The sequence below is a fragment of the Sardina pilchardus genome, chromosome 2 (genome assembly GCF_963854185.1).
Source record: "Sardina pilchardus chromosome 2, fSarPil1.1, whole genome shotgun sequence".
NCBI classification, from domain to species: Eukaryota; Metazoa; Chordata; class Actinopteri; order Clupeiformes; family Clupeidae; genus Sardina; species Sardina pilchardus.
In genome coordinates this window covers 33,534,619-33,550,102 of record NC_084995.1, presented here as the reverse complement: position 1 = coordinate 33,550,102, position 15,484 = coordinate 33,534,619, and the positions used below count along the sequence as shown (strand labels likewise).

The following is a 15,484-nucleotide window of genomic DNA, read 5'->3' as shown; positions in this document are numbered from 1 at the left end:
GATAATTCACTAACGTTTCCCCAAACAGAAGAAATGTCAGGCCAATCTGCGACTACAGGGGACAAAATCAAAAGAGAACAGTTGCAACACCACCTGCAAACATCAATAAATGCAGTTGGAAAAACACAGACATTTATTTACAGCAAAGGTAGGCCCACATGCATTGTTATTAGTCTTCCCTTCATCAAGTGGAAGCAGTGGTTCTTAAACTATGGCATTGCACACATTGTTCTTGGGCAAGAGCCAGATGTGCATTAGAGTTAGCATTATTTATGATTATTTACATAGCTGTCATATTTTGTAAAGGTGTGCCTAGGATATTCTTGCTTTAGAGTGCCTTCTTACGAATCAATCACAGAGCTTGACTAGCTAGATGAAGCCCTCTCCTTAAACAACCCGTGAACCTACATGAGGTAGTCACCTCAGTGGAGGCTACTCATTCTGTCCGACACCCCATTATTCTGACGACTCAATAGTCTAACTTAAAACACTTACATTAAAACATTTGAGACTGAAATCTTGACAACATGGCTTGACGACAACCATCCCCACCATTCTATATCTAGTAGGAAGGAAGCAATCACGGTCTGTGACATGATGTAGCCTACGCTACCTCCTACCTATGACCAAATTAAATTTGATAACATTCAGTGAATTTACTGAATTCCGTGATTTCTCCAGGCCTAGGAAATGGAATGCCAGAATTCCATGACTTTTCCAGGTTTTCCAAAGCCGTGGGAATCCTGCTATTACTAGAAGAAAAAAAGAGTGATCCAAATAATACACTAGTACATAAGTACGTAACTTAACTCAAGACAAGACACTATCCAGAAAGACACTTCCAGACAATACTGTGCGACATCCTACAATGGTTTGCATGGAATCCCATCTACTCTGAACATCCACACCCAGAAATCAGAGAACAACAACAACACCACTTCCTGACAGCGTGATCTGTTCTCAGGAGTTTATGACAAAAATCCAACCACAATCACCACAGCAGAGAAGGGGGAAGGGGAAGTCATTATCCATTGGGGGATTGGCCAGGTGACCACTGGGTGCTTAAAGGCTGGTTTCCTCCATCAAATGAACATGTCCTTGTATGCTAACAAATGAAGCAGCACTGCAGCTCCCCTTTACTACAACAAAGCAATTAAGTGGGTTCCCCCTAGAAAGCGCTCAGTGGCAAGGATCAACAGCTCACAATGGCTTTATCACAGGGAAATGAGGGAGACTGGGAGAGGAGCCCTGCATTTTGTCCTCTCTGGGTGGTCCAACCGGAGTCATACAATTACTACAGCCACAAAATGGTTAATCCACCTTTACATTCACAGCGAGACACAAGTGTAAGACTGAATTCATGCTCCAAAACCAAACCACAGGAGAGTTGAAACACAGACCAGCTGTCAGTTTAGCTCGAATTTGGTAATTAGATAATAAGGTTAATCAGACCCCTCGGAGTACAACATAAATACAGAGGAGTCCTATAAACACAAGCTTCCCACAGTGAGATCATACCACCTTAAACGTAACAATAGGTTATAACCAGATGACTCGTTCTTGTCCAGTCCCCCGCTCTTACTCCAACTGGTATAATTTGGACCAGCTGGTCCCTCTTCAGAAATGACATGGTCTTTGATGGAGTTTGGGAAAAAAAAGCCCGAGAGGGACCAGGGAGACCCTTGGGCCCACAAAACATTCTCCTCCTCACTTTCCCACACTACAAGTTCCCCTTCCCATCTCTTACTCAGAGCCGGAGGAGGAGGAGACAGACAGGGTGGAGAGAAAAAAAAGAGAGAGGAGATAGGAAGAGTGGGACAGATAGAGGAGGAAAGAAAGACAGGGACATGGTGACATGGGGAAAATAAAGACCAGTAAGAGAGCTGAGTGGGAGTGGGGGGGGGGGGGGGAGACAGAGTGCGCTTGTGCTTGAGTGCGATTCACACAGAAAGATGTAAACTGAGGGAGAGCTCTTCCTATGCAAAGGCCAAGTGCGGCTTTATTTCTGACAAGCACTTCAGGGTCACTGTTTGGTCAGTTTGCTGAACATTCTCGTAGGCACCTCACTGCTCGAGAGCTGGTTCCCAGGCAAGCAGTCCACATGTTCACGGCAGATGTATTGTCTTAAGACACCCCTGAGGACAGCGATTTTGGAGGATATCATACACTGCTTTGAATAGCCCGAGAAAATGCATAGGATTGCCAGCAGATAGTCCAGCTTTAAGTGATTAAAGTGCAGATGTACACAGCTCCCTTCCCATTTAAAGACGTGGGGAAAACAAGGCCTGCTTCTGTGTTGAGCGGGCATGCAGACAGCATATGCAACACAGCTGTGTCTCCTTGCCTGAGAAAATCAGAGCCACTAGAACAAATTCCCATCTCCAATCCTTTTCCTTCCTCATACTAGCCCAGAACACAAAAAGCGGCATGTCAGGGGACTGAAATCCAACGTCAAAAACCACAAACCACACAAACTTTTACATTTATCCAAGAGGCTATAACTTTGAATGACCTCAAGGAAATATACTGAATGAATGAAAATATGAACAGTGCATTAAGTATTAAGGGCAAATTTTGTTTTCAACAGATAAAACAAACAAGGGTAAAACAACAGATTGGCAGAACAGCAATAGAAAACAGCCTAAAGCAATCTATGTGGCTCACTGTTAATGTCAGGCAGACACCACATTAAGTGCCAAACTATTATCTTCATCATTGGCTTGTGGTTGAAGCACTGCGCCACTAGAAACACTGAGATAAACACAGCACCATTTAGCTGATCAGTCCCCAAACCCGCAAAATTCTACAGGCTAGTGATTTACACACGTCTTGACATTTAGTAATGTGTAAAATATGTCAATGTTTCTATGTTATGCTGGTTATGTAACTAGCAAAACTCTGTTTGGACTTTTTACATTCGCCATCTGGGGGCTACAACTGTATATTTTATGCGTTATGAATATTCTTAACTAAAGTAATATCAACATTCAACAGTTGTTGATATTATAAAAAATATCAAATAATATCAACAGCTCAGCACAAAGATTATTAATGTGCTTATTCTCTCATCCCCAGTCTCAGACAAATTTAGTTTATTACTGGCACAAATTCCAAAACACCTGTGATCAAACTCATTTCAGCTCAGCTGTATCAAAGACATAGACAGCTACAGCCATAAATACACAAATATATCCAAATCCTTCAGGCATAAATCTATATGTCCATACTTGAACATGAGAGGCTAACTAATAAAGTGTTATGGTAGACTCTATGTCCACCACCACTTATAAATACTGAGACATGTAAATCTATCTTGTTAGCCTCTCCTCCCTCCTTCCCACTTGCTAGACCTAGAGACATCTACTCCATCTTTCCCGAAGGACTCTGTTTGTGTCAAGTCAGGACATGTCAGCTTCCTGGCTAAAACCAGCCCAGGGAGAGAGAATAAAGAGATAAAAGCCCATCAAAGGCTTGACACATGGAAAATAAAGATTAGTCGTGTTGTTTTGGAATCCCTTTGACCAAGTGACCAAAACCTGCACATTTTACACCTCCTTAGACAAACGGCCAATTAAAGAGTTAAGTCCACACTGATCTAATTTCCTGTAAATAAGGGAGCTGTACCAGAGGTTGTCCACATTAGCAGATGACTATCCAGTGTCACAGCTAATTAGAGGCCACTGTCCTAAACTGTTTAGTCTTAAAAGAAGGCTACAAATCTCTCCAAAATTGCTGCCATTCTATAGGCTACACAGATATAATATTTGTTTCAGGGCATCATCATCATACCACAACTTCCATCATGAATCTCTGAATCATTACTATTACTACATTAATAGAGTATTGGCTCATGCAGATTGGTGTCACACTAAACAGAAATGTTCTGCAAAAGCAGAATGAATCTAGACACTAGCCTATACTTAACAGTAATATAGGCTAGAATCTAGCCTAATGTAAAGGGGCAACCACCATCTCGACCATTGTTGCCTCCGACAGCTGCTTTCAGCTGATTGGCCGCTCTGATGCTCTCCTTTCCTAAACCAGAAGTCCAGCGTATCGTTTTGCTTAGGGAGGCAGAAATTCAATGATTCGTGTAATGCAAACAATTTCATCAGTGAACTCACGCCTGCAGAGTGAGAATGAGAAACTAGCAGAGGGGTCATCCCATGCAGAGAGCCCTAAGCCTCCCATGAAACGTTCAATGTCCAGGGATCTGAATTTAATGATTCCAAAGGAGGGCGTGATTAAATCTTAATACAAGTTGCATCAACACCAAAAAATAGAATCCACAAGTTAATTTAGAAAAGATATGTTTGCCTTTGGTCAGACAGAAACTGTATGACACAATACAAGCACAGACAGTAGATAATACAATGGCAAAAAAATGTAGCCTACTCAACTAAACAAAAACAAACAAACATAAACAGGTAGCCTAAAGCATAATGCACCATGTAAAAGCCTTTAAGAAAGGATTCGTATTTTGACCACTTCTTTTGCCAACGTTCTGTTTTTTCTTTTTTCATTCATAATATCATAGCATATAGGTTTGTCTTTCAAGAGTAGCCCACCATATATTTACATAGGGTTTTCATAGCTTTTCTCTTAGTGATTTGTGTCTTTTTTTTTTTTATCTTTCACCATTTGGCAGGTTTTATGATAGACTGCCCCTTCTCACTTATAGCTTAGGCCCCTATCTCTAATAATTGCTTGACACAAGAGAACATGCATAAAATGAGGCCTGTCAATGGTGTTGCTACCCATTTTATACTGAGGCTGACAATTGCCTTTCAGTAGACCTGCCTATATGACCTGTAAGGCAGCCACTAACAAATTATGTAGAACTACCTGTTGCAAATATAAGGCATTTGATGCATCGACCCAGGTGGGGCTGCTTTAAGTCAATACGTGGCATTATTATGACTAGTTAACATGCCTTATGTCTTGATAATAGGTCTCCTGTGAAACCAGATATGGCAGGTAGGCTATGTAGCCTCTACCTTATGATTACCTTTAACAGAGAAGAATCTGACGCCATCTTGTTAAGAAGATAGCACAAAAGAAAGGTTTATTAAGATAGCAAAAGCATATTTTATCTGATAGTCGTTAGGAAGAGATATCGCAGTGGTGATTGCATCGGCTCCTTGCGAAAAGCACTGAGAAAAACTGAAAGACGAAAGTTTGTAACCGGAGGGCATAAACTTATCCTCGTAAAAGAACTCTCATGACTGCACGATCCTAGAATTCCAACTTCTTACAAAACACTTTCAGACAGCGTGTCAGACTTGTTACCATACAACTCACACAGGCAAAAGGTTTTTCAAGTTCTTCTAAAAGTAACAGCTGTAATAATAGGCTGGGCCCATGTCAGCTGTCGTTTGCCAGGGGAGTTACTAGAAGCCTAGAGCCTACATTGTTGCAAAATGCATGAAGCCATAATATAAATTCTGAGTAACAGTCTTCGGCTCCCCATCAGATTCATGACACAGTCGTGTTAAAAAAAGCACGAAGGCTGCCAATCTCTACGGGTAAAGTTACCGGTAGCTCGCATACACAAACTGCAGTGCCTAGGCCTAACGTTATCCAACAACAGAAACTGCTGTAAGCACATTACTGTTAAAGCAATCACAGTGGAAGACAGTCTCCGGACAAGGCCAATAGCTTATTCAAAAGCAGGATTGGTCCATAGAGGCTGACCTCCGTAATATGGAATGAGGTGATCCGAGGTATAGGTTACAAAATAGCATTATTCCCTAAATTGATTCTTACCCAAGTGAAGCGTCAGATTGATGGAGTTGGGATACTGGATGCCTGCCAACATAGTTTGACTTTGCCACCAGGTGGTATCCATTTGGTTGTTGTAATCAGTGAGGTACACAGCGCTATGATGTTGCTTAGGGTCCCTGGCATCGCAGATGTGGCACGACTTCGTGACCCCTGTCACTCCGGTCTGTACACAGTATTCTTCGGGAGGGGAGCCGCAAGTGTTGGTAGATACCACGGTTACATTGAAAGCGGCGTTGACGAACTCGGGCATGCACCGTTGAGGCCGAGCGGATTCGTCCGCACATTCATCCATTGCACAATGGCTGCATGCAGCCCAAAAAGTCAATAAGATCACAGCGCGTAAAAAACGCATGGTTTAGTCCGTGTTAACTGGAAGTTGAAACGTTCTATAACTAATCAAGTTCCTTCTCTCCCTGCAGCTTCTGGGATCTGCGGTAACTCTCCTGCTACCGTGTTCGCGAAAAAATAAATAAAATCATGCGGAAAAGTGTGTAACTCGATTCACACGTACAAGAGCGGTTCCTCAGCCTTAATGCTCCCCTCTAAGGCGCACTCTCCTCTCCTTCTCTTTTGCAAACTTCCACGGTCTCAATACATTTGTCACCCCCGCATTGGAAAAACTTTTGAAGGAAAAGAACTATCCGACAACACCCTAGCAGCTAGTGCGCAAGTCAAAGAACTTAAAAAAATTCCCTACGTCTACTTCCGCCTGAAGGATGCTTTGATGATCAGCCGACCCGCTGTAAAAGGCAAGTCCCAATGGCTGCGGTTTCAGGGGCCAACATGGGTGGGAGTGGCTAAAAGGAGAAGGGCGTATGGGCAAACTTTTCAATGGCCAGGCCCTCTGTCAACTTTCATGACCTAGGCGTAGTAGGCGTAAACAACCCAGCTCAAACCCAATCCAATTTTTAAATAATGTAAATACATTAAAGTAGCAGAACAATATGGTATATCCAGATTAGGCCAGATATTTTTGTTTCTTTAAGGTAGCCTTCATATAATCCACCTGAATTGGACTTTTTACAAAAAAACAAGAGTAGCCGATGCAAATTACACTTCAGAGAGGAAAGAGGGGGCTTTCAAAGTTCTGATAAACATCATCTTTTAATCTCCCAGATGAAATCTTAATATTTAATAACAATAGGCTACTTTTGCATCTCAAAATTGTCCACTAAATCTTTACAAACTCATTGACACAATTTAAGGAAACTGGTGCTGAGGCTTGCTCTGGTTGCTCAGTAAGTTCAAAGAGCAAGGTTAAATATATTCGGTGGGGCAAGGGTGTCTCTTAAACAGGAAACCCAGAATAGCAGTTTGGATGGTAACTGTTTGGCATGCAAGTCTTGAATTACATTGCAGCCCTTATAGAATCCACGTTCTGTTGGCTTGAAAACCATTTTAGAGATTACATGGATTTTAGTTTAGGATGCATTGTAACTGCATGCCTCATTGATAACGTTCATCCTTGACATATTCCATAGTCTTTTCATTTGTTTCTTGAAAATTATAATTTGTTGTATTTCATTAACTGTTTTGTAAATAACTGTTTAGAGCTATACAATGGCGATCAATCAAGTAGCCTATAAAGAAACATAAAGCATGTTCAAATCATGGGTTAAAACTAATAGGAACAAATGAACGATGAAAGCACACAGAAACTAATGTTACAGAATTCCTACATAGCGGCACCAAAGACCTACACCAGACCTCACCAAAACTACAGACGCAATGCCAAACACTAAATTCCCCACCTCTGTGTAAACATCCTCCAAAGCTTTGTGTGTGTTCACACAACAGACAGTTTGATGGGGGTGGACTAGAGTGAACTTACATTTCCATTTAGAAAGTTGGCCAAGAATGTAATCTGTTTCACTAGCCTACACTTATAGCCTCTACAATGTATTTTCATTGAAGGGAAAATTGTATATTTTACATTGTGTAATATTAAACTGTATCAAATATCAATAAACAAAGTGTCAAATATGCACTTTCACAGAATACAATAAAATCCAATTCAAAAGGGAGTAGTATCTTTACAGTAATTAGTCTTTTTGGGCAAGAGTTACGAGTATAGGGCTCTTCTCCATCTAACCACTCAAAGAATGGAAATACCACGTCTTTTTTGTCTGACAGTTTCCTTTCCTTTCTCATCACCTGTCGGATTCCTCTCGTCTGCTGTTGTATTGAGCTCATCCATTATTATCATGTCACCCATCAATCTTTCCCTTTCAGCAGAGCCAGAAATTGGGGCTAGCAGTGTTAGATTTATTCTTCAGTGTCAAAAGTGCACACACTGTCAACACTCTCTGTCAGAGTCATTCCAGTTCTCCAAACTCAGACAGAAGGCCATCCTGCCATTTCAAGCTCAGACATGCTTCAAACGTGCATTGTCTCGTAGGCCTATGCTAGAGGACCCAGAGCACATTAATCAGCAATTGTCCTCCAAGGGGACTTACTTTGGATGTTGGTGGTATGTGTTCAGCAATCACCAGAATTTACCCTTAGGGGTAGACTTTGGTCTCTACAAAGATATTCACATTGTTTGTCTTTCCCTTTGTTTCATGTATCCTATAATCAGATTAAGTCACTCTGACACATCAACACATTCCAATTAGGTTGATACTGTAGCCTAATTACTAGGCTATGGGCAATGACCTGATTCTAAGAATTATTCAGCAGTAATCGCTGAAAATGTGGCCTTGATGGACACGACTAGTCCAAAACTCCAAATGTTGATTGATTTCAATAGATGTCCAGACTGATGAGGAAAACAGCTAATCTTTGAGCCCCCCCTAAAGGTGAAATGAGGAACACCAGTTAAATGTTGTAGGCCTAGATCTATTTTTCTAACACAAGGTCGGGGACAGGTGGTCTGGATGACTATTTAGACAATTTCCCGCGCATTTGTACATTCTGGAGGCTGCGGCTCGCGAGTGGGCCAGGGCGTAGTCGGGTGAAAGTTGGTAATGGTAAAACATAGCGCAAGAAGCTAACTGCTCTTATCCAACCGTCTAGGTAACAGACTAACGTCAGCTTTCACATTTCTTGCTACAAGCACCCAGGAAAACAAAGTAAGTGATGGCGACGTGTGCGGACTCGGATGTTCCTGTATCGGTCGTTGAGGGAAGCATGGAGGAAAATGTCAATGTTACGAATGAAGATGATTGTGAAACTCTACATTTGTCAGGGGGAAATTCGAAAACACCACCTAATAGTCCCATAAGGCCTTGCAGTAACGTTAGTGCTAGCACAGACGTTACCACTCCTAAAGGTGCTAGGAGTAAAGTGCCGCTGGCTAGAAAACTACTGACTCCAAACCCTGATGGCGAAGATCCAGATGATATCATGGAAGAGGCAGAGATGTTACCTCAAATACATATATCAAAAAAGACGTATTCCTTTGAGGAAAGGGTGGCCCTCCACTGTGATAAGATGATAGGACCTTGTTCGGTAAGGCTCAAAGTTAGCTGCTACACAGTTAGCTAACGCTAATGTCAACTGAAGAAAGTGTTCGAATTAGCTGCTGTGATAGTAGCCTACTTGTCGTCACTTACATTAGCAAACAAGCTAATTATATCAACAAAACAACTGTCAACTTGGACAAATGTATATACGTTTACTTTTTATTGATTAGGTCTATGTTTCATATTAAATTATAATTTCATTTACCCGTCGCTTTCAGGCTGAAGACGCAGATGAAGCCATCAGCTATTACATTACAGACAAACTTGTCGACGCTCCGTTCTGGACAGCAGTGTGGAAAACAGCGCCTGAAGTTTTGCTTGTAACTTCAAACAGCGACATTGGAGACTTGCCATTCATTGGCGTTCTTGTGGAGGTCAATGTCCTATCCCCCTTAAATTGATTAGCAAACCATACAAGAATGACCCTCACTAGGAATGAAGTTGCATTGAATAATTTTGAAATTACCACCGTCACAAAAAAAAAAAAATTGACATAACTATTGTCATATTTTAGGTAAACTGCACAGGATGTGAAGGGAAATCACTGCCTCTTCGAGTTTCAGTGTCTGTTGCGGAACCATATTCCTCCAATATTGCCAACCTGCCACGAGAACTTGTGGAAGATATTTTGAGCGAACATGATCACACAGTGCCAATCTTGGACGTCTATCCAGTTGAGGACCAGGGTCCTGATGTAGACAACATTGCAGAGGCTTTGGAGCATGCGAGGTAAAATTTGATGTGTTGTAATAACTATTAACATACAGTACAACAAAGATATCTCTGGCGTGTGGCTGAATAATGAAAGTAGCTATAACTTTGCTGTGCTTTCAGCTACAATATCTGTATTCCTATTTGACACTCCACAGGTTTTTCTACGATTTTCTCTGGAGAGATTGGGATGATGAAGAGGAGTGTGATGAGTATGCTGGACTCATTGAGAAACGCATACAACTGTGAGTTGTCAAGCTTATTAAAATTATAATGGCAGTGATTAATATACAATAGTTGAATGCCTCCTACAATTTGTATGCGTGAATTTAAAGTGTAGGACTTTTTGAAGTTAATATTTTGATTATGCCCTTGAACAGAGCATGCCTTTGTATAATCAGGACTTTTGCTACATAATCAGAAATGCATTACTGAAATTAAAAGTCTCTCTCCTGGCATTTGTATTATTGCCTAATGGCTTCTTAACTAAATACAGTTATCATTTCAATTTTAATATACCTTTAGACACTACGACATCCAGGATGGAACAATTCCAGGACCAATTAGCGAGCGCTACAGACGGACTCTAGAAGAGTACCGCAGCAAGAGGCTGGAGCTCACCAAGTTCCAGTCCAGCATCAGAGGGGACGCCTCGCCTGGGGAGGCTGTGGAGTGCTGGAAGAAATACTACGAGATGTCCATGCTCTGTGGCCTTCTGAAGTTCTGGGAAGATCTGAGACTCAGGAAAGAGCAGTATTGAAAAATGGATGCCATTTAGGTGTGTGTATGGATAGTGAGAGTGTCACTTGGATAGTAAAATTGTACTGTACTTTTACAGAAGCCATGGGCCATTTTATCCCAGAATCTACAAGCGCAGAAAAGGACAGAGACTGAATGGAAAGAAGGTTACTCACATAGTGGCACAAATGATGACTACAGACATGGTGAGCTGGACCACGTGTTTACACCTTAAAGCTGCAAAAAAGAATACCCATAGCCCAATTACATGTCGGCAGGTATGCCTGCTTTAAGAATAGGATGATGGCGAAAAACATCATTCCAGCTAAGCATTCAATAATGATCACTGAATATCGTATTCTAATATTTTAGCTCAGAATTGATATGCAGGAAGCACACTATATGTAAACAGTATATGTTTATTGTTAAGTTTATTGACCAACATCCTGATAGAGAAGGCAAACCATTTTGTGGAATGATGCATCATTGCATGAAATTGACATCACGCTCTGTCTGCTGATTCAGAGCTACTAAAACTCTGCTTAACCGCTCTGTCTCTGGTCCTGCGTTGTACTGTGTCAGTGGGGGAGTGGCCACAGTAGAGTGGAGAAACCCAACGTGTGCTTCTACAAGTATTATATTTCAACGATACGATATTTTTAACGATATCTTTTGCATTACTCATCCAAACAATGTCAAACTTGGCACTGCACTTACCCATGTCTGACACCTACCAGAGGAACAGTTTGAATTACAGACAAACAGACAGACAGACGTTCCTGTTTATAGATTTATAGATACTGTAGATGGTGTACCAATTGTGTCCTAATAATGTTAGAAGCCATTAGTTTGCTAATTAAGCCTAACAGTTGACTGCATACTGAACTAGTGGCATTAACATCTTTTACTTATGGTCTGTGGTAAATGTGTGGTGACTCCACCCAGATAAAGAGCTTTGCTGAGGACACGCTGATTCAGCAGCATGAGACGCTGCCTGAGGCTCTGGATGCATGTTACTCTGGAGACACTGTGGTGATTTTCCCTGGGGACTACAGAGCTGCTGCGCTGGCGTCTCTCGCTGATGACATCACCATCAAAGGTAGCAAATTATGGTAGCAAATCAGTGAGGTGGTGAAAGGCTAATATGTACTCCCTGATTACAGCATAGTGAAGTGGGAAATTGTTTTAATCTTTTTCCACTATACATTTCCCCTCATCGTTCTTGTTCATTTTTTTACCATAGGAAAACGAATGTCTGAGTATATCCACCTCTTTCCTTAACCCGGAAATATGTATCGTTGCGATGGTTACGATACTGTTTTCAACTTCCGTTCATTCTGTTAACATGTGCGTTCTCCATAGCAAACTAGATTATGCCTCAACTTAGATTTCGTTCGAAATGTTGACAATTCTGCCCTCAGCATGTATATACTGCATCACATATAACCGATATAAAATAGAAAAGTTGACTTTTATATGCGTTATGATATGTTAAGCACCGTAAACCGTCACGTTAAAACAGATACGATGCAGCTTCGCCGGAAATAGAAAACCGTCTCGGTGTCATGGCGACCCCCATTGTTGGCTGCGGAATATCGTGGATAGAATTCTGTTGTAAGATTTAGATTGGGTGCAGACGCAATCAGTTTGCATTTCCAAGTTCACCTTTAAGATACAAAATGTTTTTAAAACGTGATTTGGATGTCCTCGTCTGTTACTGTTACAGTTTTTTCAGTCGCTTTGGTGTATTTCTCGAACCATAATTACCATTTACACAACAGTGCATTTCTCAAAACAGTTAATGCAAACTGCTGCAATAGTGGATTTACACACACGGTTGTGAGGTATCTGAAAAAGTATTTCCGGGATTTCGAAAATCCCTGATAAAAGATGACAGAAGCTGTATTTCGCTGCTAAACTTGCGAATAAGATCGTTAAAGACCAATAACCACTCGGTGAGCTGCACATTTTTAAAAACGAACGTTTAGGGGTGTTTTAAGGACAGAATAGTCCATGCACAAAGCGAACAATGTTAAAGCCATACAGAGCTCCATTCTAAAGCTGCCAAATTCCACAAACAGGCTCAATCGTCGAGAGTTCGGTGTCAAACGCTCATTTTCATGCTAGGCAATACAGAAAACGGGCTTAAAGTGTTAAATACCGAAATATTCCTTTAAGAAACCATTGGAAATGTGTTCTGTTCCTGCCACCCTTAACCAACTACTACATACTGTTTTAGTAGATATGCAGATGATTCTATTTCACTGGCTCTGCATACTGCCTAGAATACCTTGCGAAGAAATAACACCTGTTTTAGAATGTTGTTTATAGACTAGCTCTGCTTTTGTCTTTGTACCATCCAAGTTTGTGTTGAAACTCAAAAAGTTTTGGCTTAAGCAACCATCTGTAATATGCAGGCAGACCACAGACCGTGAGAATAGCTAAAACTACCCTAGTCTTCAGAAGCAGTGCCCCTCAGTTCTCTTTTGTAGTCTGTTCACACACAACTGTGTTGCCAAGCGTGACCACATCATCTCTAAATTCACAGATGACACCACAGAGATTGGGCTATAGCCCAAGCAAAAGTGATGTGAGGGCCTAGAAGAGTGAAGTGGAAGACTTTTATGCCATGACAACACACTCTAAATGTCACTAAGACTAGAGAAATCATTGACTTCGGAACAGGGAAACAGCAAAAGAGCAAGTCACATTCCTCTAACCATCCATGAGTCATCTTTTGAGCTTGTTAATAACTAGATTCCTTGTTATGCACATCTCAGACATCCTTATAAGGTCTCTCCACGCAAACTGCATTCTCAAGAAAGTTCAGCAGAGGCTGTACTTTCAAAGGCGTCTCAAGAGCTTTTAGTATGAGCACCAAAGTTCTTGTGAACTTTTTTGCACTGCTCCATCCAAAGCATAATGACAGGCTGTGTGGTTTGTGTGCAGTCACTGAATATACCACTTTGAAGGACTTGGGTTTCTGTTATTTGCAGGGTCTGGAGAGCGGCAAGAGGTGGTGATCATCTCCCACCCGTCCCACGACAACTTTGTGGCCTCCAAAGCTGCTCGGGTGACGCTGCAGAACCTGACCCTAGTGCAGCGCGGCACGTGCGACGGCATCGTGGTGGTGGAGTCCGGCTGCATGACGCTGGAGAACTGTGTGCTCAGGTGTGAGGGCACAGGTGTGTGTGTGCTGACCGGCGCGTCACTCATCATGTCCAACTGTGAAGTCACTGGCGCACAGGTAAAACACTGACACACTGTTTAACATCAACTCAGGGAGAGACCTACTGTGAAAGGGCATGTCAGTTCTCACCTTCCACTCACCCTGTTGCATGTTAATACTCTCTTGAGTGCAGCTGTATCTCAACGGTGTCAGTTACTGAATAATCATTTAATGAAAGTTTGTAGCCAGGCTAACTGTATCACCATGTAAGTCTTGTTTTGTGTGGCAACGTTATCAGGGAGCAGGGATAGAGCTCTACCCTGGAAGCTGTGCAGAGCTGAACGGGAATGAGATCCACCACTGCAGCAACCCCTCCACCAAGGACATCAAGAGTGCCCTGGGAGGCATCAATATGAAGGTACAGACTCTCAGAATATGCTCCTGAAGTTTGGTCTTCTCCCAGGTCATTTTAAAAGAATGATCTTTTGGATTTTGTCAGAGAAGAAAACACTTTATCTCTTGAATGGCTAGCTTGGGGACAGTGTTATCATGTAGCCAATCAGGATAAGCAGTGGGTTAGACCCAGCTGCCAGTTTCATGCATTGGTCGATACTGTTTATCTAGAGTTGACAGCATTGTTTTATCAGAATGAATTCGATGTTTAAATAAAGCTACCTGCAGTGTCATGTTTGTTTTTGTCAGTGAATGTCCAAGGTTAAGTCAAACGTTATTGCTGGAGAAGCTTGGCTGACGCACACTGCTATAAATCCAGTTGTAACGTTTGTCATTGTGGCAGACTAAATTAAATGTTAACGGAGGCACTAAATTCCACTCTTTACTGCCAGGTCCTTCCTCAGCCCCAGCTGAAACTGTCCAACAACCACATCCACGATAACCAGGGCTACGGGGTGACCATCCTGGTGCCGGACAACAGCCCCTGCATCGTGACTCCCGACGAGCCGGAGTGCACAGCCGCAGGAGACAAGAGTGCGACAGACCAGCTGTCCAAGGCCATCAAGAACCTCAGTCTGGAGATCAGCACCAACAAGTTGGAGTCCAACAGCATGGGGGAAGTGGGCCTGATGCACAAGATGTGGACAAATGCTTAAGCCTGCAACTTTGAAGAACTTTCGGGGGTATGTTTACTAATTGAACAGTTCACTGGTAATAGTTGTGTCTGGAGAATAAATTCTGTTTCCAAAGATGTGAAAAGTTAACACAAATGTAGGGATAATTTTGATCAAACTACATTCATACAAAGTTTTTAATAGCTTGTTTTCAGTAGTTGTGTCTTGTTGTGTTATGCCTGCCCTCAGGATTTGTGTTGGATATTTCAAGTGTACAGGATTACAAGGACACACGAGTTTTTGAAATCTTCTGGAAAATGAATTAAAAGTTTATAGTTTTTGTTCTTTTGATTGTTTATAAATCAATTTTACAGACATTGATGCATACATGAATATTAATACAATAAAAAGTATGGTCAAATCAATTATTGCAAGTATTTCCACAAACACTTAAGCTAATAATTACTGGCATATTTAAACATTCATGGCTTTTCAGGGGGAAATGAATGGAATATTGCCTGGAAAACAAAGTAAGTAAAGTAAAATAAAGA

General features: G+C 41.6%; 2 protein-coding genes across 2 annotated transcripts in view; one reads left to right on the top strand and one right to left on the bottom strand.

The window, feature by feature from the left end:
- Positions 1-6,441, bottom strand: part of lamc1 (laminin, gamma 1) — a 54,359-nt gene extending 47,918 nt beyond the window's left edge. The window contains exon 1 of the mRNA XM_062527795.1: positions 5,767-6,441. Within this exon, the coding sequence (XP_062383779.1) occupies positions 5,767-6,136 (370 nt within the window). The 5' untranslated portion in view covers positions 6,137-6,441. The remainder of the gene's footprint in view (positions 1-5,766) is intronic.
- Positions 6,442-8,720: 2,279 nt separating this feature from the next.
- LOC134071163 (testicular spindle-associated protein SHCBP1L-like) lies at positions 8,721-15,358 on the top strand. Its single transcript, XM_062527785.1, has 10 exons — positions 8,721-9,234; positions 9,467-9,622; positions 9,763-9,977; positions 10,118-10,204; positions 10,485-10,703; positions 10,798-10,903; positions 11,643-11,796; positions 13,694-13,944; positions 14,165-14,284; positions 14,712-15,358. Exons 1-10 carry the CDS (start codon positions 8,863-8,865, stop codon positions 14,973-14,975), a joined length of 1,944 nt encoding a protein of 647 aa, XP_062383769.1. The 5' UTR covers positions 8,721-8,862; the 3' UTR covers positions 14,976-15,358.
- Positions 15,359-15,484: the final 126 nt, after the last annotated feature.